This window comes from Protopterus annectens, chromosome 11.part0 (assembly GCF_019279795.1).
Source record: "Protopterus annectens isolate FY-2018-M chromosome 11.part0, PAN1.0, whole genome shotgun sequence".
NCBI classification, from domain to species: Eukaryota; Metazoa; Chordata; order Ceratodontiformes; family Protopteridae; genus Protopterus; species Protopterus annectens.
In genome coordinates this window covers 757,747,065-757,774,512 of record NC_056745.1, presented here as the reverse complement: position 1 = coordinate 757,774,512, position 27,448 = coordinate 757,747,065, and the positions used below count along the sequence as shown (strand labels likewise).

At 39.3% G+C, this 27,448-nt stretch overlaps 1 protein-coding gene across 2 annotated transcripts in view; it reads left to right on the top strand.

The window, feature by feature from the left end:
* Nucleotides 1-23,715, top strand: part of FAR2 (fatty acyl-CoA reductase 2) — a 1,505,975-nt gene extending 1,482,260 nt beyond the window's left edge. For both annotated transcript variants that reach the window (XM_044088201.1, XM_044088202.1), the window contains 2 exons: nucleotides 387-514; nucleotides 21,451-23,715. In XM_044088201.1, coding sequence (XP_043944136.1) covers nucleotides 387-514; nucleotides 21,451-21,613 — 291 coding nt within the window. In that variant the 3' untranslated portion in view covers nucleotides 21,614-23,715. The remainder of the gene's footprint in view (nucleotides 1-386; nucleotides 515-21,450) is intronic.
* The last annotated feature ends 3,733 nt before the right edge of the window (nucleotides 23,716-27,448 follow it).

Sequence of the window (27,448 nt, the reverse complement as noted above, 5' to 3'; positions counted from 1 at the left end):
TAAGACATAAAACCTGCCGTCAGAAGTCCTGACATATTCAAGTGATCTGTGAAGTCAGGAGTGCCTAGTTTTTTTATAAATTTCTGGATCTGCCACTGAATTTACTTCACTTCTTATGCACTGCTAGTCTCTGTAAGCCCTGAACTAATTTTAAAGTTTGATTTAATTTTCTGGTTGTGTACCATAGCATAAGGCTTTTCAATTTCCTTCTGTAGTACTAGCCACTGAAGTACAAGTGATTTAAATGTCAGTTCTCAGCCGGGGCAGATTGTTGTTACTAGTTTCATAAGTTAACTGTTTGGAAGTGATCTCACAGATGTGCATTTAATAATATTCAGCTCTGTATCAATTAAGCACCCTGTTTTTTTTTTCTTGTCTTATTTCAGTCATTCAACTTTGATGCACGTCAACTTAATTGGCCAGAGTACATAGAAAACTATTGCATAGGAACAAAGAAATACGTGTTGAATGAAGACATGTCTGGACTTCCTGCAGCAAGACAGCACTTGAAAAAGTATGTTATTTAACATTTAATTACATTCAGTTTGTGCGATGTGATGTTGCTCATTTTTAAGTGGATGTCATATAAGCTTAATAATCCAGAGGTCCAGATTTATGTACTATTAAGACTCTCAATACCATTTTGGAATCAGTTATAAACAAAGAAATAGTTGGGGGATATGGAAGGGCAGTGCAGATTGTCCAGCTCTTGCTATCTCTTGATGTTTATTTAAGCAAGTAAAGGCCATACAAAGACTTTATGTAGAGTACTTTGTTAAAAATAAAAATTGTAAAAGATGTATATTGAGAAAAAGAGATGTAATAGAAAGCAGATGGCAATACTATAGTGAGGACAGAGCACAAAACTTACTAAGTTTACTCAGGATATAATGGAAATGGAGGATTTACAAGCTCCAAGCTATGCTTTTAACATTAATGAGGCAAACATCACATTGTAAGGAATGAGTGCATTTGAGCCTTTAAGTAGCTGTGACATTTGACAATATAGAAGATGCAAAAATGTACAAAATAATATTAGAAACCTTTTTGTTACTAAGAATTAAGAACCACAAGGCAAATGTTTCTGTGGCCTTGCACTATAATTATAAGAAGCAGTACAACTTGTGTTTATAGCAGAACAACACACTTTATCCAGCATTTAAGCATAACAGCTTTTGAAATTCATAAGATCTCATAAAACTGTTAGATTAAAAAAAATGGAAAGATCCACAGAATGACATCCTGCTACAGGCCTTCCATGCACATAGTTGGCTGATGTTCCTTTGTGAGAGATTTGACAGGGTCTTCCATGCTTATGTCTAGTGGGCTGTCATAGGTGACATCAGTGCTGTTGGGGGCTAAAATCAAAACTATGATCAAGCCCAAAGAAGGGTTCACTGACATGATCCCCACAGCCAGCCTGTCTGGCACAGCAGCAGAGGATGACAGGTTAGGTCTACCAACAAAATCAACTAGGACAAACATGGAGAAGTTCCTGACATCTCTGCATGCAGCCAAATGACAGCATAGTTGGGGTTCACACATTAGTGTTAGATTAGGGCAATGTGATATGTACATCTAGACCACCTTCCATGGACACAGCTCCTTTGCCACCCATCTGAAGATCCAGGATGTCACCAATGAAAGGTCAGATGCTAACACATTAGTCCAGAGGGTGGCCTTATCATGAGCAGCAGAGCCCCCTTTGGTTGCTACCAAGTCTATTGAGCAAGATGCTGTTCACTGGGGTCAACATTCCACTAGCCAAACACACCATATGCACCATCACCAAAGCTGAATCTCTCCTTGGCCACTGCTCAGCATTTTTACAGGGCCATAATACAGGGAAAGGCAAACAGCAATTCAGCCATAGCTAAACTGATTGGAGTAGTACATGATCTACACGAAGACCTGCAGGAGTGAATAGGCCACATGTGCAATATTGTGGACATGTGGCATAGGGAGTTTGCATATAGCAGGTTCCTGTTTGCAAAGCACATCATGGCCACTGCACTCCCCATGGCCACCCCTGCTGTACCTCCAGTGGAGAAGTGTGCCATAGGAGGGAGAGGGAATGATGGTCTAGGACCCTTAGTGCATCTACCTCCACACCAGCATCCAGTTTTGAATACACTGCAGGTGGACATGGATTTATACTCAGATGGAGTGTTCATGCAGAATCCACCAATTTGTGTTTAGAGAGCACTACATGTGCATGTTGTGGATCATGGCTGTGAGCTTCCACAAAGAAGGCACCCACATGGACGGGGTATGCAGGTAGCAAATTGGTGCCCTGAACCTGTCCACCAGTCCCCAGTAGAGTACTGCATCATTGACTGGAGCTGTGTGCCTACACACTTGAACACATATGTGTACCACCCAACACAACTCAGTCACACAGCAGTGGAGACACCAACCCCTCAAAGGCCAATCTCTTTGCTTGTAATCACCTGCCCATGCCTTTCACACACACACACACACACACACACACACACACACACACACACACACACACACACACACACACACTGCCCATTCTCGACACTTGTCACTGTAGTCCTCTCCGGTTTTGCATATGATGAAGTCTACAGCCTGCTTTAAACTACCGTATTAAATATAATGCTATCTGTTTTCTCTCATTTTGCTTTTTTAAACAGAGTGCAACTTAAACTTTATTTAATGCTTATAAGAGACAAATCATTCAAGCTACTATTTTAAGTGCTACATCTTTCCTCAAGAATGAAGAACAAAGATGCTAATAACGAGGGACAAAAACCCAAATTTAGGAACCTTTTTTTAATATTACTCTAACTCTGAGGCATAAGAAGTATGAAACACTGTCTGGCATTACTGACTGATGCAATCATTAGCGGTTTTCTAGAAAATCAATCATTTTTACAAGGGACAAGACAAAAATGTCAGGTAAATGCAGGGCATTTGAGAGGTACACAAAAGGCCTTAAAGGAAAACTCCACTTTAGAATTAAAAAAAAATCTATTTTTTCACTCTATCTTTGTTTGCTGTGCTATTTTAACACCTCAAAATCACTCCAACTGCTACTTATATATTTGAATATGTTTTCTGCAAAATGGCTGCCAGTAGTCTTGACATAATGTGATCTTGTTTTTCTTCAAGCCTTTCTGTTTCCCATAATCCATTGGTGTCGGTCACTGTTATTTTATATGCCTTCTGTAACAGGACTACTTCTTTTATTTCTTGAATGGCCCTCATTTGTGTGTGTCATGGGGCTTGTTTTACTGTATACTAAGGAGTTAACTGCAACCAATCAAGTGGCTAAATTGCAGACCTTTTTTCAAAGTAACGTTTTGTAATCCAAGATGAATTGACAGTCCCCTCTCCCGCACGTTGGTAAATGTGTTGCTAATTCACAAGAATTACAAGAAAAAAATATTTTCTGATTTTACTCTGTCACATATATCTTTGATACTACATTTAAGTAAAGTAGTATAAACAACAAACATTTGAAGTTTAAAGTTTATCATTTCAATACTGTGATGCTGCTTATGTAAATTTGTCAAAAGAGGTGACAGCTGCCTTTGAACCATAGATCTAATTGTTCTGTTTTGCTATGAAAGGCATGTCTACATTGGAAGCAGCTGTGAATCAATGTAAGTTCTCTTCCTCTCTGCAATAACAACAGTGGAAGACAGTTTCACACCTCTCTCTTTTACAGCAACTGCTGATCTCCTGACATCAACAGGGCTAATACCCATATAAGACTGTTAGCAGTACCTGTGGTATGTCCAAGCAGGAATAGACACATTCCTCTGCAAATTATGTCAGAAGTTAAGTTAAAAAAGTAGGGTTTGTTTTGTGGTACCTACACAACACTGGAACCATATTGTAAGGAGAAAAGAGTTGAGTTAAACTGTAGGAAAAGGTGGAGTTTACTTTAAGAAGTCCAAAGGCAAATAAACAATCCAACTGCTGCTTTGTTCCAGACCACAAAATGCACTGAATTATTTTTGTCTGTATTGCTTCTTTTGTGATGATAATTTGCAAAGATAGAGTATTCTCGGTTACAGTGGGGAATAGTTGTCAGGGAAGTATGTTATAATTAAAATGAGCATACTTATTTCTCGTATGATATGTTGAGAATAATACTGCAAGAAGCAAAACACTGTGGTTCCATCAAAAAGAATGCTTTCTAAGTGATGGTTTTATAATGTGCTTATCAGTGTAGTGTTCTGATAATTTGTTCTCTACAACTCCATACAGTGTATTACTGTGGTTCTCAATTAATATACCTCCTGCTAAACCTGTTTTGACCTTACATTCACAAATGTTCTTACCATCTCTCTACTCTTAGAATTGCCCATATTCTCTTGCTCTAAGTCACCATGGTCCTACCTCCATCTCTACGGATATGCTAGCTACCTGTTTATTAATTTTATTGCCTCTATAATATTTCAGTCTAGTCAAGTTTTCTCTTTTGTTTTCTTTCACAGCCTGCTGTCACTACTTCTATTTATGACCATGAAACAGCAGGAGGTCTTCTGCAAGGCACACCTATGCAAATGTTTTTCACTGAGAATACTGTCATTGTGCAATTTTAGCAAGTTTTACATGAAGAGTTTTGCTGTGTATTAACTTTAACTAGTCATATACATGCCTGCTTTGTGCTGGAAAGTGGCTGTGACATTCCCTCCAAAGGAGTAGTCCTTGCATTTTAAGGACCACTTACTAAAGTGGTCACTGTCCTTTCTCTTGACCAACAAATTACATTTTATATGCCAGGTACTTCATCTCTCTAGCTTCTTGGTGTCTGCTTTCAGTATTTCTTGGTTTTTGCTTTCAGTAAATGAAAGAAAACCTGTTCTACTTTGTGCCTCCTTGTTAACTGCTCCATACCAGCTATAAACTGATGACTGTAATAACCGGCCTTAGGGAGGGAAGTTTACCCAATGTACAACCACACAAACTAAATATAACAAAGCCACAGCCAGAGAATCGACCCTCAGTTGGACACCAACATCCCCTCCAAATAAAATATCATCTCATGGAACTCAGGCAGCCTAAGTGATAACTTACCAGTTTGTACTATAAAGTACCAAACCAACAACCCCAAAACTCATCAATATAGCCTGGTGAGAAAACGTACTACTTTTTATGAAGTCACTTTTATTAATACACTACATCTCCTTAACTGAGAGTCACTACTAAAGACTTTTCCCATAGATGATGCTGTCTCTGAGTTCATCAAAATCTTAATGGGTGTTTTAAACACATTAACTCCTCAGAATAAAAAGATTCACAGCCAACCGTGCCCCATGGCTATCCATAGCAACTAAACAACTCATGAAACAGAGACAAAGCAAGGAAGGTCTGGGCCATAATGAAACATTCCTACTCTACTAGCAGATAGACAGCTATGAAACTTAGCAAAATAACTTATTACCAAAGATAAGAAAACCTACTACTTAACCAATTAAACATACACACTAATAATTTAAAAGTTGACTGGGCTTCATTCGATAAATAACATTGTTAAATCTAGGACAAGCTACATAGCCAAAACCAAACACACAGAAGCAAAATGATACCTTAGCCAACCAGTTCAATACCCACTTTATATGGACAGCACAGTCGTTAACCAGCCAGGTGACTAATCAAGCTCTTGTGGCCCTACTCAATAATATAACCTCCTTCAACATTCCTTCTCCCAACCATTTCCCACAGATACCATCAAAAAATACATTATATAATTCGCTAAACTACAGGTCTTAAAATTGGCTATATTTCAGCAATGTTATAATAAAACATAAACATTTGCAGTAAACACACCACTGCCTTGCTTTCATCGCATTCAACTGGTTAGAACTACCACATCACCTAGCTCTTTCTCAGCTAACTGCAATACATTGACTTCTGTATAAGTCAAAAAAGCTGCTCAGCCCTTAATAAGTTAATACAACATTACCCCACAATACAATTTTACACTCTAGAGAAAAATCACCACTCACTATAACTAAATCATCTAATACTGCAAGGTGACTCTTTATATTCAAATAATGTAGCCAAATTATGGAACCACATCCCACTACCACTGAAATCCATTCAGAATGCAAACTAATTTGAAATGCAATTTAAATTTCATCAATGGATCTGTTCATGTACATCTCCAGGATAAATGTCACTGTGATCTCCAGTTTGCCATATCATCAAACTATTTCTCTTCTTTTAGAATCCTATACCCCACAACCAGTCTTTACCTATATAGTTTTAATAGCATCTCCCAGCTATATTCATTATTTTGTCATATTGCTCATCCCCACCTGTATATTACTAATATAAATCTTATATGTATTTATATATACATACATATATATAGGTGTATATATATATATATATATATATATATATATATATATATATATATATGTGTATATCTGTGTGTGTGTGTGTGTGTGTGTGTGTGTGTGTGTATGTATATGTCTCTGAACCTGCTTTACACCCCACCTCTTAAGTACAATGAAAACATTTTCTGCCAAACCTAGTTCTTTCCCTTACCTCAATATCTTTGAATTTCTGGCACTAATCACATGATCCATTGTCTACCTGACAAATCTAATAATACACCTTGCCCAGCTGCTCAGTGTTCAACATCTACTAATGCATAAGTATCTTTTATACAGTAATAGCAGCCTGTACTTTCATACAAATGTAATTTAATCATAATGTATGTGTAATTGTTAATGTGTATTTAATTTCTGCTCATGTATATTACTGAATGCATGTTTAAAATGTTTTTAATATGTTAGAGATCGTCTCCCTGGGCCTCCGCTAAAAAGAGTTTTTTGACTAAACCTAGTCAGACAAACCCGATAAACAAAAGCAAAATAAAATAAAAACAAGGGTGAGGGTTTCTTTAACAAGTGGACATATGGCAACTGCTCCTTTACTGTAGGACTACTAGCAAAGAGGTCAGAAAGCTTTTTTCACACATTAACACAATCAAATGCTGACCCTGAGTACCTCCACCGTGCAAACTCTCAAAGGATATATCAGCAAAGACATCTAATTTCAGACAGTCATCCTTTCCCAAGAGCAAAAATATTGGAAGTACTGTTTCAGGCTTATGATTTCATACAATGCTGTTTACCTAATTTGCAGTTTGTTTTATTGCATATTATGTGTAGCATGCTAAAGTGCTTGTGTTAAACATAGCAACAGCACTGCTGTCTTTAGAATCCCAAAACATAAGAGCTGATTTGATCTTGGCTGGTTTATCTCGGTTTCACTATCAGGTGAGTTGTCACATTCTGACCCCCTTGTGGCATCCATGGAAACAGAAAAAATATTCTTTTGGTAACCTCTTGTTGCATGTATATTTTCCTTCACTAATAATTAACTGTCATACCAGCTTAGTGTAACCTTTCATTCTATCCTTATCCAACCTAAAAAAACTCACTGAAGGAGTCATTAACATCACAAAGTCTTAGGGTCTTCCTCAAATGAAATCACAATTGTGACATGCAGGTGTTAGTTTGACACCAGTCAAAAAAAAAAAAAAAACAGACAGATCTACCAATGACATTTTTTCACTTTGTTTATGCACCATCTTGTTGACTTAGTGTTAGCAATACAGAGGTACATTTTGCTAGACCATATACATGCATATTTTTTACGTTTCCATAGTATTTCTCCATATTAAGCTTTTGAGGGTAGACTGCTATAATTGTCCTGAGACAATTACTTAATGCAAAAATACAAATTTGCTGTCCATGGATTGGAGTTTCCACTTTTTGATTAGTTAGTGTCAGAAGAGATTGTGTAGCATTGCTGCCTTCTGGGACATCCAAAGAGAATTGGCCAAAACATATGATGATGACGACGACGATGAGTATGTCCAGAAAATTCATCACTGTGGGGTGTTGCCAAGAATTATGCAATCATTAGTGTGGTCAGTGAAGGTTGTGCTGTGTGCCATCACCAGTGTAAAACTATCCAGGTGTCAGATCTAGACATTGGAGCAGATTGCAATAATGTATGGTGTTGAGACAATATTCAGGATGGCATGGAAAAGGTAGAAATAGGGTGAAGAAGGTAAGGATGGACTGGAGATAGAATGATAAATCCACTTAAATGGAAGACTTCATAGGCTCATTGTCTACTTTGGACATAAGTATAACATAATAGTAAACTAAAGTACAAACATATTCTTGGTACTAAGACAAGATTATGTTTTAAAATAAGTAGGATAAGAAAAAGTGCATTAAATGTAGTGATCCAAAGGAGGAGTTCATATATAGTACAGTTAGAAAAAAAAAGAAAACAAAAATGCTTTGGTATTATTCATGGAAAGGAAGCTAATAATGGCAACACATCCAGGAATGCTGTAATACCACTTTTTGAAACTGAATCCTTCAAAACTCAGTCCTGCAGTCCCTGTACAATAAAAGCATGGTCTCTAATGGCAGAGATGGGATTTTGTTTGCCAGGTTTACTGCAGCTGGGAACGTCCATTTTCTAACGTGCAATGATCTTGGAGATGATGATGATATGGTATGTACCTGTCCGGGCACATGCAGCAATTTGAGTGACCTTAGATGTTCCTTTGAAAAAGAATACAAGACATAACAAACCTGCCTTATGCAGAGCACCTTAAAGACATTTCCCTCTACTCAGTCTCCTATAGATTTCTGAGGGGTGATCGTTGCTTGGCTTAAAAGGCATTCATAAAACACCACACCTATGAATCTCATACATATTTGTAAGTCAGAGTACCAGAAATACAGGGTCTAGGGACCTGAATTTTGTCTGTGACTTAAACAGAGCATGCTGGAGAGACAGATACGTGTCCCAGAGACTGCTCCTCCTAAGGGAACAGGCTTCCCATCCATGTAACGCTGAGTTCAACTATTACCCAGTTTAAGCACAACCTAGACCAGTAGATGGGGAATAGGAAATTTACACCGGGTCTGGCACCCATGTCCCTTATGGACAGAGGTAGCTTATAAATGCCTGGCTATCAATGTTCCATTCAGATACAGGACATCATTCTTGTTTTGGGAAAACTTGGCTAGACTTAGAAAGGCCTCTTCTGGGTCATTAGCCTAGTAACAATCTTTGAATCTATGATAACATGAGAAATGCAAGTGTGCAAACTCTTGAATGAGGGGTATGATGTAAGACATTGACAAACATACATTTATGAAAAAGAAAACAAACAATATTAACATATTCCCAATTTAAAAACACACATCACATCTTTTGTATAACTATCATACGATCATAGAATCATAAGAAGCTACTAGGCTATTGGTCCTGAGGCTCTTATAAGCCTAGCCAAGAGTTTAGCCCATGTATAGACAAATAAGCACCCGATGCCCCTGTCCAGTAAGGAGACAGGTAGAATCCCAGGGATGTATTTTCTATTTCCCATTCAGTTATCCAGGTTGTGGTTAAAAGGGGGTAAAGAGGTACCCTGCTTGACGTGGACAGGGAGTCTATTCCATAGATGGGGGAGTCTCTGGGACACAAATCTGTTCCACCAACAAGTCCTGTTGATGTCACAGACTAGGTTGAGGCCGTGCGTGCAGGTTACTCGAGTGGAGCTTGACTTGGGGATATACAGCAGTCCCATCAAGGTGGGGTCCAAGATTGCCTTGTATGCCAGACAGAGGTCACCTCTGAGGAGTCTGTATGAAACAGAGTAGAGGGATAGGGCTTTTAGCCAATCTGTGTATGGTAGATTTTTGAGGCCCTGGATTCTCCTGTTGAGGAACTTCTGTGGTCTCTCCAGCTACTGCATGTGCTTTCCGAGGTACATGCTGAATGGGGTGTTGTACTCAATAATGGGGCTTATAAGGGAAGAATACAGGGATGTTATGATCTCCTTGTCCCTGGATGAGATGCCCTTAGTTGTGAGGTGGGTCATGTAGAAAGCTTTCCTTACAATGGAAGCAACATGGTGGTCAAAAGTCAGGTTGCTATCAATCTGGGTGCCCAAATCCCTCATGACTAACTCTGTGCTTAGAACATTGTTATTAATGTGATAATTTGTGGGGACATCACTCTCCCCAAAGGGGGATGATGATGCATTTTTTTTGTATTCAGCTTGAGGCCATGTTTCTGGCATCAGTCATCTGTTTGGGTGAGACCCTCTTGGAGGATGTCCATGTCACTAGGGGAATTTATGACAGCACCCAGCTTGCAGTCATCTGCAAACCTGGTTAGCCATAGCCCACTGGTTTTGGCCTGCACCTCAGAAAAGTATAACCCAAATAACAGAGGCCCCAAGACCGAACCCTGGGGTATGCCACTCAGTACGGGTCTACTGCTTGAGGTGGCTTCCCCTATTTTGACTAGGTGGATTCTGTCAGTGAGCCAGTTGGCTACCCATCTGGTAACATACAGATTGATGCCTAGTTGAGAGAGTTTATCTATTATGCCTGAGTGGGGAATAGTGTCAAAGGATTTGGCCAGGTCAAGGTAGGTGGTGTGCACTGTCTTCCTCTCATAGGTTCATAGGTTGGTACTAGGCTATCAGCCCTAGGGCTTATACAAGCCTAGTCATAACAATTCCCTGGCTATTTCTTCCCACACTATTTACTTCCCTGGACCCCTGTCTAGCAGGGCGAGTGACATGATCCCCGGGGTGAATTTCCTTTCTCCATTCCAATTGTCAAGGTTCCTTTTGAAGAGGACCAAAGAGGCACTCTGCTTGACATGTATGGGCAATCTATTCCAGAGTCTGGGGAGTCTCCGGGTCAGGAACCTATCCCTCCACCATGGCTTTGGTGACTGTCTCAAAAAAGTCAACCAAATTTAACAGACTTGACCTCCCCTTGATGAAGCCAAACTGTGTGAGATTGAGTGTTTGGAGGTTTCCAGTGTCCTTTTTAATGAGGTCCATGATCTGTTCCATGGCTTTGCAGATCAGGCTAGTTAGGCTGATGGGTCTATAATTTCCTGGATCGGTGGACACTCCACCTCTGTGTAAAGGGATGACAGTGGCAATAGGGTGCCTAATAGTGCTGCAAGTTCCTGCTTGAGTTCATGTAGTATGCAGCCTGGAATGTTATCAGGTCCCGTGGAGGCTGTATTTTTTTGCCTTCGAGAGAGCAGTGTTGACCTGATCCTTAGATATAAGGGGAAGGGGGAAGGTACTGGGAATGTCCTGATTTACTGACAGAGGGGTGAAATTTTAACTGAATCTGTCAGCCATCAAGTTTGCTATATCTACGGCATTTGTATATGTGGTGTCCTTGACCATCAGTTCTGAAAAGATCTGGGTGCTTCATTTTAGATTACAGACATGTGAAGAAGGCCTTATGATTGTGTCTAGTAGATGTGGTCAATTTGGACTCTAAGTTTGCTTTGGAGGATTTCAATAGTGCTCTTATTTGCTTGTTTAGGCTAAGGAGAGATTGCTTCCAAGTGGGCACCTGCTCCTCCTTGGTCTTATACAGCAATTTTCTTCTTTTGTTATAGAGTTTATTTGTTGCAGATGTCTACCAGACAGGTTTACTCTTCCTTGCAGAGGATGATTTAGTCCTGTCAGGTATTCCTGATTCCATGCATCTATATAAATGTTCGTATAGTAATTTGGTATAGTTTTGGATACTGGTACCAGTTCCTAGAAAGGGGGAGGGGGCTGTGAAGCTGTTTATACCATCCCACAGGATGCTGTAATCAGCTTTGGAGAAGCTTTTTTGTTTAACCCCGGCTAGAAGGGGATCGGGGAAGATAGTGACTTCGAACATGACCGCTGTATTATATCATTCCAAAAATGACATAAATTGCTCAATTTATGCCTTCCCTTGAACCTCACTACTTCGCCAAAACATTATTCTGCATATATTGTTCCCACAGTTTCTATTGCTTTCTGTCTAATTTGCTCCTACACTTTTTTGAGGATCCTGCTTCTTAGTTTTTTTATCCCTGTTGTAATATTCAATACTTCAAATACAGTTAATTTAGACTTTGATTTAAAATTTTCTTTTACCTGCTTTTTTGGCAGCCACCAAAATTAAACTTAACAAGGCCTTACTATGTCTAGGCAATTCAGATACCTTGTCCAGCTCAGAAAAACTCATTTCCTTTGTTACATCAGGGACAGTGCTCTTTTATCAGATAGGAAAATTATAATTAAGCAGTTAGATCAGTTAAAGTTTTTCTAAATGTTGGATTTTTATCCTACAGTATTGATTTTATTTTCCTGGTGATTGAGTTCTGTTTGTGTATTGGGATTTACTGCTTTATACCTTTAATCATTTTGTTTATTATTAAATATTTTTATTAACTTACATTGTGGCTGGTCAATCAGTGTTTTCTTTAGTGAATCGAGAGTGCTTATAGTTGCCTTGATAACTTCCTGGGCCACTCCAAAAACCTGGCTGCTTTAGTCATTTGCTACTATTTGTTTTAGTATCTAATTTTCATAACTGGACACCCCTTTAAACGGCATGAATATACTCTGATTGGTGGCAGCGTTACTGTATTATTTTGGGCAAGAGACGCAGCTGGAAGTCTGTGTTAGGCTTTTCCAGAAGTGTTTGGATGTGTGAGATTTAATTTATTTGTGTGAGTGTATCAGAGGTCTTAAACTGGGACACATTGCTCTGAATTGTTTAATAAGGAGTTATATTTGGGGTGGACAGAAGTATACAGTTCAGTGTGAGAGTATAGAAAGCGTTTCTGTTCTGCTCTTAAGGGAAAATTATGGAATATTACTCCTGTCCATAGGTTCATAGGTGTGTACTAGGCTAATGGCCCTGGGGCCTTTACAAGCCTAGCCCATAGAAGTCCCCTAGCATTGTGCTGCCTGTCATTAGTTCCCAGTACCTCTATCACGTAGAGCCACTAGAGTGATCCCCGGGGTGAACTTACTATTTCCCATCCACTCATCAAGATTTCTCTTGAAGAGGGCTAGTGAGGTGCTCTGCTTGACATGTATGGGAAGTCTGTTCCAGAGCATGGGCAGTCTCTGGGTTATGAACCTGTCCCTCCAGCATGTTCTGTTGATTGTGGTAATGAGGTTGAGGTCTCTGAAGCATGTGGTGTGGAGGGATTGGGATTTCTTTAGATGTAACATTTCTAACAGAGTTGGGTCAGACATGGCTTTGCAAGTCAAGCAGAGATTGCCTCTTAGTGGATGATATGAGACAGAGAATAGCTGGAGTTTTTTGTGTCTGTCCATGTAGGACATGTGTTTAAGGCCTAGGATCCTCTTTGTGAGGTATGTTTGTGGCCTCTCCAGCTGTTGCAGGTGTCTAGTGAGGTACATCCCAAATGGGCATTATGCTCTATGACTGGTCTAATGAGGGAAGAGTAGAGAGAAATGATGGCCTCTTTCTTCCTGGATGCAAAACCCTTGGTAATGAGATGTGCCAGATAGAAGGACTTTCTGACCACAGTGGCAATGTGTTGGTTGAAGGAGAGGTTGCTGTCAACCTGTGTCCCCAGATCTCTTGTAATGCCTTCAGTGTTCAATGGGCTCCCATTGATGTGGTAATTAGTGGGAACTGAGTTTTTCCCAAAGGGGACGGCGAAGCATTTTTTGGCATTAAGCTTAAGGCCATGGTTTCGACACCAGTCATTGGTCTCAGTGAGGCCTTTCTGTAGGATGTCTGCATCACTTGGGTAGTTAATAATGGCTCCCAGCTTGCAGTCGTCTGCGAATTTGGTCAGCCAGAGTCCCTCCATGTTGGCCTAGACTTCTGAGAAGTAGATGCCAAACAGGAGAGAACCCAGGACCGATCCCTGTGGGACTCCACTCGTGACTGGTCGACAGTCTGACTTGGAGTCCGCTACTTTCACACTGTGTGTTCTGTCTGTGATCCAATTTGCAGCCCACCTAATGATATAGGGGTTGAAGCCTAGTTTGGTGAGTTTATCAATAATTCCTGAGTGAGGAATGGTATCAAAGGCCTTGGCCTGATCAAGGTAGGCTGTACCTTCATCCACCGCTCTGGTGACTGACTCAAAGAAGTCAACCAGGTTGAGCAGGCATGATCTACCTTTCACAAAACCAAATTGCATGGGATCTAGAGTCTGGAGATTCCCTATATCCTTGTTAATTAGGTCCATGATGATGTGCTCCATAGCCTTACATATCAGACTCATCAGGCTAATGGGGCAATAATTTCCAGGGTCTGTAGTCGCTCCTCTTTTTTGGAGAGGGATAACTGTAGCAGTGCGCCATTTGGTAGGGACAAAGCCTGAAGTGAGGCTGTGAGTGAACAGAGCACACATATGTGGTGCCAGTTCACTTTGTAATTCATGTAGAACACAGCCAGGGATATTGTCGGGTCCCATGGAAGCTGTAATCTTGGCCTTAGACAGTGCAGCTTTAACCTGTGCTGTAGTAATGCAGGGTGTCTGGCATTCTTCCAGTATTGATATTGGTCCTTTAGGGAGGAGAGAAGGGTAAAGTTGGCGCTGAATGTGTCAGCCAGTACTTTGGCAATATCTGTAGGCTCAGTATAGGACATACCGTTGTGCAGCTACTCAGAACAAATCTGGGTATTACCATGGAGATTCTTTATATAACTAAAGAAGGCTTTGTGGTTGTTTTTAGTGTCTGCCACAATTCTGCCTTCATAGTTGGCTTTGGAGGTTTTGATGAGGGGTCTCAACATTTTATTGAGGCTAATAAGGGAATTGTTCCAGTCTTGGGACTTCACCTTTTTCTTCAGCAGTTTCTTCCTTCTGTTGTAGAGTTTGTTAATGGCAGGGGACCATCAGACTGGCTTCTTTTTTTTTTTGGAGTTCTGCATCTTGGTTCTGTTGGGTATGGCTAGTTCCATGCATTTATGTACATGTCCGTACAGTGCATTGGTGTATGATTTGGCAGTCATGCATCTATTTTCCATTGGCATGGGTGCCGTGAAGTTAGCCACCTCTGTTTTTAGGAGTCCAAAGTCAGCTTTGGAGAAGTTTTTCATGGTGGATACCTTTGCAGGAGGTGTGGGTGAGATGTGGATTTCCATGGTGATTAGTTTGTGGTCAGATCTAACCAGGGAGGAATTGACTATTGGTGTAGAGCAATGGTTGCCCATGTTGATAATAACCAGGTCAAGGATGTTGCTTCCTCTAGTGGAGGTAAGAATGAGCTGGTCTAGAGCATTGGAATTGATGAATTCCAGGAAGTGTTGGACCAGTGCATTGGTGCTTGAGTAGTTTTCCAAGTTGATGGAGGGGTAGTTGAAGTCTCCTAGTATGAGAGTCTTGGGTTGGACCTTGATAGATTCCATGGTGCTTAGGAACGTGGCGTGAGAGTCTAGGGACATGGTTCGGGACCTGTAGCAGGCTATGACCTGGATCACGGTCTTACCCAATGTTAGTTGTACCTGAAGTATCTCAGATGCATTCTGCTGGGCTACTAGTCTGGAGGTGTGCATATCCTTTGAGTATGGAGACAGCACCGTCTTTGGAGCTTCTGTCCATGTTTTGGGGCCAAAAGATGTGGAATGAGTTATAGCTTGGTAGCGCAGGGGTGCTTTCTGCTGCTTTAAACCAGGTCTCCATTACAGCACAAATGTTGATGTTCTCCATTTTGTGCTTCGAGTGAATGCATCTTGAGATTTAGACTTCTAGCATTGAGCAGCATGACCCTCAGATTACATTTATGTATAGCTGTTATGGTGGTAATCTGGTCTTTGGAACTCTGCCTAAAAAAGGCACTATAGGGGTGGCAAGAGCCTTAGCCAGTACCCGGAAACCTGGGGTGACAGATGCAGGCCTTCTCTGGCAAAGCATCGAGGTCTGTCAGTCATGTTATCCCAAGCAGCAGATACTGGATCCCCTTAGAATGACACCAGAAACTTATCCAACTGTTGAAGTCAATCGTTTTTTGTTTTTACTGCGGTATCATTCTGGGCGACAGTAGGATACTATTCAGGGCTAGTGTCATACCTGCCTGGGCCACATAATCCAAGAGTTTCACCATGTCTCTTTTCATGTAGTCCAGGGAGGTGCATTTCAGGTCATTCACACCCACATGGACAATGACAGAGCCATACTTGTACTTGTGGAGTGAGCTGAGTGTATGTGTTATGTGTCGGATTCTGACACCTGATAGCTGACTGTTACCTTCTCCTTATTCAACCTAGTGAGTGGGACATCTGTGTGCCTCACTATTGAGTCACCTATGATTAGTATATTGGGCAAGGTGTTTAGCCTTAGAGGCTTACGTTGAGGGGCACACTGTGGAGGTGAGCTGTGTCGTGTGGTTTGTGCTGTGTTGTGGTGGTCAAGTGCGATTCTGTCTTGGAGGTCTCTGCTGTTTGGGTAAATTTCTATTGAGTGCCTCCGCGGAGGTGGGTGTGTGGTTTGAGTTTTTATGTGAGAGCTGTGATAGTGGATGTTCTGGAAGGTTGTGTGTTCCATGTGGTGTGGTGTAGTGCAGGTGTTGACCTTCTTCTCTTGACCAGCTAGTCTGGTCTTGGCTGGAGAGTGCATAGCTTCCTATTTGGTGATATAAATGCATCTCTCACAAGTCTGAGTGTTGGGAGGTAAGAGGAGAGGGTTGTCTGTGTACATGAGGCAGTTGCTACGCTATCTCAAAATGCCCAAGTGCACCAGGTTAATAGGAGAAAGCACAGGGAACTGCCCTTTAATCATGCCAGGAGGGGTGGTCATAACTACTAAGTACTGGAGCTATTTCCATGAAGAAAAACTAGTGCTGATGGCTCTTAGGTGTGCTGTAATAATTGCTACAAAAACCTGTTGAAATGCAACACGATTAGGCTATTTGAGGTCCAAGAGAGAAAGAACTAGCAAGATCTAAGGGAAAAATTGAAGAGCAGATTTTCTGGCACAAGTAATAGTTTACCTCAGTTCGGCGCAGCTGAGCGGAGCTTAAACAAGCACAAACCCATGCAAATACAGGCTTTTAAACCAGAAATTGAAAGGGGTGGAAAAACTGTCCAAACATTCAATAAACTACAATTTCTGGACCAGAAACCACTCCTGTTGTGGTAGATAGGCTACCTAGTGCTTACCATTCCCACTGATAAGCTGGAAGGCTTCCCTCCAACACAGAAAGGTTTGAGCAGCTCAGAAGCTTACAAAAACAGTCCTGGATACAGCAAATCTGTATCAGGACTAGACTAGTTACAGGAAAGGCAGGAAACAAGCACAAACGCAGGCTTTTAAACCAGAAAGTTGAAGGGGATGGAAAAAGCTGCCCAAATGCCCACTAAACTACAATTTCTGGGCCAGAAACCACTCCTCTTTTGGTAGATAAGCTACCTAGCTTACCACTCCCACTGATAAGCTTGAAGGCTTCCCTCCAACACAGAAAAGCTTGGGGGCTCAGAATCTTACAGGCCTAGATACAGCAAATCTGTATCTGGACTAGACTAGTTACAGAAAAGGTGGGAAACAAGCTTAGAACCTTTTTTTATACATAAAACAGCAGTAAAACAGTCTCACATTTGGAGTCAGTGGATTTAGGATTGAAGCTCCTTTGTTACTGACCCAGGATAGTGGGAGATGTCACATTATTTGGTGTCAGTTCAGTGGGATATTATCTGAATGTCTCATTAATAGGTGATCTGTCTACAGAGATTTGTTCCTTATGTCAGGTAGTCCATTACCACTACTGAACAACACTAAGCTTCATTCTGTGGTAAACCACTGACCTTAATAAAACTTATTAGCATGGCTAGCATTATTTCACAAATGTATGAAATGTAAAGTAACTATATGATTGTCAAATATTTCTGGTTGTCTAGCCAACTGTTTGAGACACTGTTGTACTGTTTTCACTGATATTAATTACACATTGTGGTCTAGCCTATGAAGGGAAAAGTTAGTCTAATCAGAATGCAAGTTAGCAGAGTCAGTCCACTTCCCATCTAAATCACAGTTATTCACGTTAATAGAAGGTTGGTGATTGATTGTCACTGCTAAAGTGACACCTCAACCCAATGTGCAAAAATAGGTTGTGGATGGACAGCTGAATACCTTTTTGATGACCAGGACTCATCAGCATTTCTCATTACCTACTTTCATCTGTCTAACAATGCACACAAGACATACAGCAATATGTGACAAATGTTAAAACAGAGGTATGAACATTTTTGTAGACAGTAAGGTCATAAGCGAAGTTGTACAAAAGTATATTTTGCACATGTAATGTATCTTCTAAGGTGTTTAAATCTGTGCTTCATCTAAGCTTAATACCTATAAGTCACATATTCGGGGCAAACCAAAGAATGCCAGAAAATAAACTTGTTTGCTGCTAGTTCATTCTTTTGGCAAGCAATTTACTGCAGTGGTTTACTATATAAATGCATCACAGTGATTGACAGCGCACTCAGGATAAAGATCAACACCCATTTCAGGCAATAAGATGTCTTTGCTTTTCATCCTGAAATTACATTTAGTGGATGCTGATGGTGAAACAATTTGCCTGTGGACATGTTGCATATCATTTGACAGCACTAAGCAATGAAATACACCTCCATTTGGTGGGTCTATATTATATCCTCGAATGTTGTAAACAGCGAACACTATCTACAGCGAAAATGTTGTGCAGCGAACTGTAATTTATGTATATATATATATATATATATATATATATATATATATATATATATATATATATAAAATGAGTGGGGGTGTGGGGGTCAGCCCCCCACAATAGCGAATTCACTGCATGGCATTTTCCCTGTAGATAGCGTTCGCTATTTACATCTTTCGAGGATATAATATAGACCCCATTTGGTAACACTGCAAGACAGTACATAGAAATCTCCAATGTACATCACCATATGATGTTTTTATACTGTGTTACATGTGAAACACCACAGGAAATGTTGCGGGGTTTGTTTCAAAGAACATATGAAGAGGAAAACTGAAGTCTTAAGAAAAAAATATTGTGATGAATTAGTATGTTAAGCTTGATAAAAATTACCAAACCTCACCATTCCATTTCAAATTTTACTTTATTTGGCTTTCACTGAACCTTTTGTAGAGGTTGGGATTTTTTGCCCACTCAAAATTTCTAAATACCTACTGCAGCGAATCACATCTTCTCTAGCAGCTTGTATGCACCAATAATCTCTTCTCTTGTATACCCTTTACTTCATTAGTGTCGATAAGTATTTCAGGTTGTGCTGATGACATTTTGTTAGGAAATGACATGACAAAAGTAGCTCATTTATGACTAATGCCTTTCTGTTTTTAGAATATGTACTGAAGCGCAATTTCTTTCCGTACTACTCATCTAAACTCTTTCACTATTCTTTTCACAGGCTCCCTTTCAGACACCAGCTTTCTGTCATCATTTTACTCTGCTGCTCCTTCTCCCACAATGTTCATAGTTAAGATTTCCATTAAATATAAGTTCTTATTTTGCATCTAGTGTAAATTTTTCAGTTTGTGCCCTCAGTCAAATGTTATTTTACTTCATTCAAAAGCAGCAAGTAGATGAAAGAAGCGTGCAGAACACACCACCAGCAAAATCCAAGTTTATTTAAGCGCTTTTCGTCAAGTTTCAGACTTCATCAGAATTCTTTTGAGTGGTTTTACTTTATTTTTTACTTCATTCATTTGTTAACCAGGGCAGAAGAGAACTGACATGCCTTAGAGCAATATTATATAGTGTATATCTGTTTCCTTTGTAATGCTACAACTGTTTAAGTATTGCAAAATGAATTAGTAGTTGTGCTTGCTGAGTTTTTGCTCAGAGAGTGTACATATTCCTTTACAAGCTTTTGCTCATTTACTGGCACTGCAAACAAAAAATACACATTTCATAGTACATACATCAGTTTACCTTCAAAATGCTAATGGTCACAATGTAGAAACTGCTTCCACGAACTCTGAACGTCTCCTTGTCAAAATCTCGAATGCTGATATTCTGAACAACAAAATCTTGCTCCCTTTTTGACCCACATTAGCACTTGTATTACGTCAAACACCACTCCATCGACACATATACACCGAACCGCGAAATAATCGAATGCACGAAACTGCGAAACTCAAAATACCGAATAGTCATACTTGGCCAACCCTACCACCCAAAACATACTACCCACCCAAACAAAATAAATAAACCACAAACATACACCAACCAAAACCCTACACTAAACCCCACATACACTGCTATCTATGCACGATCCTTAACCCCTCCTTAACCCTAAGGTCTGTAACTACCACACACTTACCCTACGGAGCTATACCCAAACAAAATAAATAAACCACACACATACACTAACCAAACCCCTACCTCAAACCCTTCACTAAACGTTAAATACATTACCTATCTATGCACTTACCTTAACCCGCACCCTAATCCTAACCCTAATGTCCGTAACTATCACACACTTACCTTACGGATCTGTAGCTCAGACGGGCCAACCAAAACACTTTGACATTTCGAATTTCGCAGTAATTTCGTGTTTTTGTGCGTTTGATTATTTCACGGTTCGGTGTATAAGTGTCGATGGAGTGGTGTTCGACGCATATTCGTTTAAATAAAGTAGACCCCTTGTTTGTAGGTGTGGCATGGTCAGAAATGTTGACATTCATTGTTTTGTTGACTTTCTAAAGTTTTGGCGGTACGGGTTTCATGAAAAAGTTTTGGCGGTGTGCACATTCGACTATGTCCATTCGACATTTTAAAGGCAAACCCATACATCTACATGTACTTCCATGAAAATGTCCTTCCCAAGTGTACCTACTCAATCATGCATAATAAATATCATTTATGATTCACTTTGTTGGCATAATGGTGGGATGCTGGGGACATATGGTTAAATTGCTGGAGAGATTGCCCATACTTTCAGAAGTGGTGGATAAAAATGCAAAACACTGAACAGATTTGAATGAGAACAGTAAGGCAAAGAGTAAGGTTTTTCATGATGACTATGAACATGAAAGCTGGAAATGAACTGGTTATGCAAACAGCATGTAAGACTATAAAAATGACTGCTAAATAATTGGAATCAACCATTGCATCCATTTCTTATTAAAGAATATGGAAATATTTTATATGCTGTGAAAATAATAGACAAATTATGTTGATAACTATCTTAACTTGTGGTCTGAGGAGGAAGGGAGGGGAGAGATAGTTGTACCTTTTCAGCTGGACTGATAACTGACGTGCTTATTATGGCAAAATGAAATGAAAGACATTTTTCATATTTAGTGATATTGCAAATAAAAAAATGTAATATAAACATGTTAAGGCTGCTTAAACAGTATATATATATATATATATATATATATATATATATATATATATATATGTATACACATCTGATTCTGAATTCCTTCAAATGATATTATAATGCATTTTTAAAGTATATTACAAGCTGCCACCTGTTTTGTTTAATATACTTCACATCCTAATTTTTTAAGTTGTATAGGACCTTATTTGTGAATACTAAGCAATCATAGTGTTTGCAATTACATCCTGATCAAATGATGAAATACATGCAATAGTGTTTATTTTTTATTTACTCTCCTTAGGTTAAGGAATATTCGTTATGCCTTCAACACCACTCTACTTGTGATCATCTGGCGCATTTTCATAGCAAGATCTCAAATGGCTCGGAACATCTGGTATTTTGTGGTCAACCTCTGTTACAAATTCCTCTCCTATTTCAGGGCATCCAGTACGCTCAGGCATTGAAACAGTGGAAGAAATGCCCAGAAAGATGTCTTCATTCTACTTGTTCACCGTCTTTCTCTTTCCCCAGATAAATCTCAGCAATTATTTGGATTTCAGGACTTGAAATTATTAACAGATATGACAACGTCCATCTGTTCACTTTTTCAGTATTCACTTGGTCTTTGACTTTCTAAGAGTTCATTAAGTTCTTACTTTGTCTTAAACCCTATAATATGTACTGGTTGAAATCTGGTGACCCTTGTAAGTTTGGGGTTACAGGTCTATGGAGTCTCTAAGCATGTTATGTGTTTGGCATAAAAGGCCATGTCTACTGCCCCTACAATCATTATAAATGGTCCTTGTGTGTATAGTGTTACGTCTGATTCTGGGCATATTTATACACATGCATAAAACAGACCAGAAGTGTTTCCTAGGAGAACAGTAATCCTAACAGCATACTGATGCTATGTCGTGTAATCTGCTTCTAACTGTGTACACCAAACTAAGTATGTACCAAGCCCTTGAAACTAATGTTTTGACAATGTGACTCCAAAACAGAGAACTAAAATGAGTTCAAAGAGTACCAAAGGCAAAATTTAACTCAAAATAGAGAGAGACACAGAACAAATGACCTGGCTTTTTAAAGACAGCTGACAAGTAGCTCGGATCCCAGGTTTCAAGTCTTGAATGGTGTGGTATCATGTAACAAACCAAACTGTTGATGAAGTTTATTTGAAATTGCTAAGGTATGAGGTAGGTTATGTAAATAGGAAGTTTTATTCTGTTGCACATATTAGTAAGTAGTGAAAACTGGGTGAATGTAAATGCGAAGGTCTTGCAGAAGTGGTCTGCTAGTTTCTTTAATTTATTACTCCCTCTTGTTCCATTTTTAGAATTGTCTTCACTTTGGCTTACACTGTTCAGCACTGCTACCACTACAGTAATATATTCTACAAACCGGGAAATCACAGGCCGGTATCCCTTCTAGTGAGTAGCACTTAAAATAGTGTGTGTGTAGACTTTTAATCCATAATAATCTACACAGGTATGTTTGCTAGTTCGGGTGACCTTTCTTTCTGTTTGCAAGTTGCACTGTGTAACTCTGACTTTTTTGTTTTGATTTTTAAATGCCTTTTTCACTTATTACTAAGGACATGAAATTAGATATTGCATTAAAATAATACAGAACTCACAATATTGAACCTCTGCTGAAGAAACTCCAGAACATCATCATGATTTCTGAATTGTAATCCCATGCCCTTCATATCATTTGTTGCCCTTCTTCATGTTGTTGTGACTACACACTTCCCCAAAGGATCTATTATGACTGGTTGTTAGAGGCAGATACAAGGCATTTCCCCCTAATGGAACAGAATGGTACATTAGTTATTCACTCATTCTTAAGACTCCGTAGCTGTCCTTCCTATGCTCTGAATACATCTCAAATCTCAACTGTTTAGTAACACAAGCTGCCTTTCTTCTAGATGTTAGAAGCATTTCCTTACAAAGGTTGAAGGGACCAAGTCTATGTCAATAGTGGATGACATGCTTATTAGGCACAGCATTGTCAACCTACAGTTTTAATAAACAGTGAACATCTTAAACTGTCACCTCCAGTGTGGATTATGAAAAATATGAATAATAATTGGCTTCTGTAGTAGATTTTTACTCTAAATAAATGCATAATAACATAAAAGGTGTTTAAACATTCTGCATAAAAATGTTTTGACTGAAGTGAAACAGTTAAGCCTATTGAGATACAACGGAATTATATTGCCACATCACTCATAAGTATCTTAAGCAGTGCCCCATGAAACTGTTGGAAATAAAAATAGCATAGATGGGGTGAAAAAAGTGTGGTTGTGGTAAATGTAATATACCTGCCTTTTCACTCTAGGGACCATGTTTTCTGATTTGCAAATCTAAACTTATTAGCACAGTATTCCCCATCATATGGATACATTTTGATATTGTGCACAGAATAATACTTACCATGCCTCAACAATATTTTATTTGCTTAAAAGGATGTATAATGTGTTCAAAGTTTACTGTCTTCCAATATAAGGTGTGTGTTATTCATTACAGGATATCAAAGAATCTAATAAAGTTTCCATATCAAATTACATAGCTAAATGGTTTGTCAATTAAATAAAATGCTGCAGCAAAATTTCTGAGTAAATTTTATATAATTTTCAAAATACTTTTTGTTGTAAGGTTTCTTTTCTGCATTTAGTTTTACAGATAAAAGTGGTAAAGTTAAGTATACATTCAGTAGCAGAGTTTTGGAAAAGCCAAAAAAAGTTGTTGTCACATAGAAACCTGATTTTTTTTTTTTCATTGTGCTTTGCAAAATTAAGTAAATTCTGCCCATGAACTCACCTAGAGCTTGAAAACTGGGCAATTTATGGATGGGATTTCTCAACTCCAAGAAGAAATCATGTAATTTATGCAGAGAGCATTATGTCCCATAGATATGGATTGTTTTCTGGATTTGCCAAACTCATGGATTACTTTTGTGAAGTACATTTGTTCCTGTTTTAAGTCTTTTGGACTGTAGCACTATTGTTTATTTCTGGCTTGTAATAGTGAAACAGAATATCAGATTTGGAAGATCAGAAGTTTTTGGAGTCCATGCTATTATTGCATCAAACCTAGGTCGTTGTAAATGCTGAGCTTTGGTTTTAGGTCAAAGCCATCGAAGAGGAAAAAGTGATTTTTTTGCACCCTTTCATTCTTGTTTGTGTGATATCGGAGTTATATATAGAGATCCGGGCTTGCCCCCTCTTCAAAAAATAAAAGACATTATGTAAGAAACTGTGATTTTTTTGTTAGATGTTTTACTTACAATTAGATGCAGCTTGAGTAAACAAGAGACAACTAAGTAATCAGTAAATACTTCTCAGATGGCTCCTTATCTGAGCCTTATCTGCTTTAAACATGGAGTATTGAAATAATGCATTTGAGAAATAGTCATTTCATTTAACCTTTAGCTGTTGTTCCTGGAGAGCATGCTTGGGTGGGAAATGGTTTCACTTTACATAGTGAGTTTCCCATGGTAGTTTAATAATGCTGGACCACAAAGGAATGATTGACAGTGCTAACTGAGAATGGCAGTTAGTCAGAACTGCTTAATTTCTGAAAGACTTGTTTTATTGGGATTTAATTAGTTGTATCTGCCCCTATATGTATGAGTTTTACAATACCAGCACACAATATGTTTAAAATTTATTTTTAATGCTCTTTTATGGGGTTATATTTAGATATGTCTACCCCTTGACAGCACATGGAACTTCTAAATATTTTTTTCAATCCATTTACTAACCACCCTCTCCAAAAATTTAATGCAGTGTGATAGGAGACTGATACTTCTTTACTGTCCACAGTTGTGATTATTCACTTTTTTTTTCTTAAACACTGGCAACTGAATCACTTTGTACCCTTCCCAAGGCGTTTATTACCTAATCCACAGGCTTAACTGCCAAAGCGCAATAAAACAGAATGAACACTGTGTGTCAGCATTTTTGGCTGCTTACCCTTGGCCGATATTTTTCCATTTATTAACCTTATATGTTCTTTTCAGTTCTATTTGTTTTCCATTTTTAAATATTCTGAAGAGCATATAGAACAATCAATTTGAGTAAACAAGAGACAACTAAGTAATCAGTAAATACTTCTCAGATGGGATGCAGAACATAACATTTATTTTATCCGGTAACATCAAAAAGAATACACTAATTCTTCTCTGGAAGATTGGTAAATGTAGATCAAAGTGCCTGGCGGATACTCATTAAAGTAAAGTACCAAAACTGATCCCTTTGGACTGTAGAGTCTGTGAAACAATCAGACTGCCTAGATTATAGGACCTATAGGTATAGCAGATCTATATTATATCATCAAACCTTCAGATCATCGAACAGCATTTTATCGAAAATGCTGTTCATTGAACTCTTCCTCGTGGGGGGGGCACCCCCACTAATTATATATATCAATGCTGAAATCTCACTACAGTGGGGAAAGGGCAAATTTCCCAATCCCTACTGCAATGTGATCTCAGTAACTGATAAATGCTGTTTGAAATGCTGTTTGATGATCTGTTCTTTCATTGATATAAAAGGTTTCCGTTATAGGAGATGTGCACATTTGGAAGTGTTCCAGGATGAATTAATTGCCATGGTGTACTTTACTTTTCATCTTGTCTGGCATTCTTCTGCTGTATGCTACCCCTGATGCAGTTGGCTGCAGCACCTTTGATTCTTGCTTTCACCTCAACATTCAGATTCCCTTTGTCAATAACTACACCTCTCACATACCTGAAGCTGTTAATTTGTTCCACTATTTTGCTATCTCAATTTCCAGCATCTTCAGATTTCCACATTTACTGCCCTGAGCAATGAGCAGCTCTGTTGATCTTTCCCATCTGACTTGTTTGCTGATGTAAGCCACTATGAACATGATATACACACTCACTGCAACTGGGAACCCTTCTGAGAGTCAAAACTCTGTTCATTGGATCCCTGCACATATAACTAACTCAAGACATTGCAGGACTGCACAAAACAGGTCTTCTACGACTCTGTCATACACTTTATAGATGTCTGGGAATGCCCAGTTAGACTCTTTCCTCATCTTGAGTTTCTCCTGCACTACCTTTCTCACTGACAACACTAGGTCAGTTGTGTTGCACCATGATTAGAAATTGAACCGATTCCCATCTTACTTTCTACTATTCTGCACATCCGTTTACTAACCACCCTCTCCAACAATTTCATACAGTGTGACAGGAGACTGATACCACTTTATTGTCCACAGTTGTGATTATTCATTTTGTTCCTGTACACTGACAACAGAATCACGTTTCTGTCAAATACAAATTTAAAGCTTTTCAAAATCCTCAACAGTGAAGCTGAAGAAATACAGTTGTGTAATGAACTTTCCGCACTAGTAGGTGTTTGAGTAGGATTAATGTGGCCATTACATTTGAGAACTCACTTGCAGACAAGGTCTGTCTGGCCTAACTCCCAGAGCTCTGAACCCTTCCTCTGTGGGCAGGGGAGGCTTCTTCCCTGTTGTTTTGCAGGGCCTCCTGCAGTATGCTCCATGAAAACTGCTGTCATCCTTATAATGTACATAAAGCTTTGTGAATCTTTCAAAATGTCACGACTGCAGCAGTGATCCACATTAAGAACATGGTACAGTTCTGTGAGGAGTTTACTATAACAGTAGATGTCCGGTAGGATCACTGTTGCATTACTTTCCCTCCTTATACCTTACTTTCCTCGTACATGCATTCTTTGCCATGGGTGAGTACCACCTTACTTCACCCTGCCCCCCACACACATAGTTATGCCTGCAGTTGCTGCTTCATATGGACAACATACTCTCTAGAAACTGGGTTCTTAAGACTACTTTGCATAGCAAAAGAAAATGCAGGTTGTAAGGGACTATCTGACCACTTCTCTTCTTGGGGGGGGGGGGAGCATAATTTCATGGGATCTTTTGCTGTGGCAGCCTGAATCAGCGCCCTCATCTCATTCAGACTGATGTGTTCTGCCCTCTGGTTTGGTGGACCTTTACCCTGGACTCTCAGAGAGCCCGTCCATACCCCCAGGCTGTGTCCAAAGCATTTGTGTGCAGTTCCTGGTGAGTTATCTGCAACTTGAATGGAAGGCCTCAGTTGAGCTTTGCATGTGATATCCACCAAGGTGTCTCTTTCCTTATAAATGGAAAAAGTAAGATCTCAGTGTCTGGAGGAATACAGTGCTGATACCAGATAGATTTCAAATCCCATTCAATTTTTCTCATATGCAGCCTTGCAAAGGTACCATAAGTGTGGTGGCAGCCATGAATTTCAGGGAC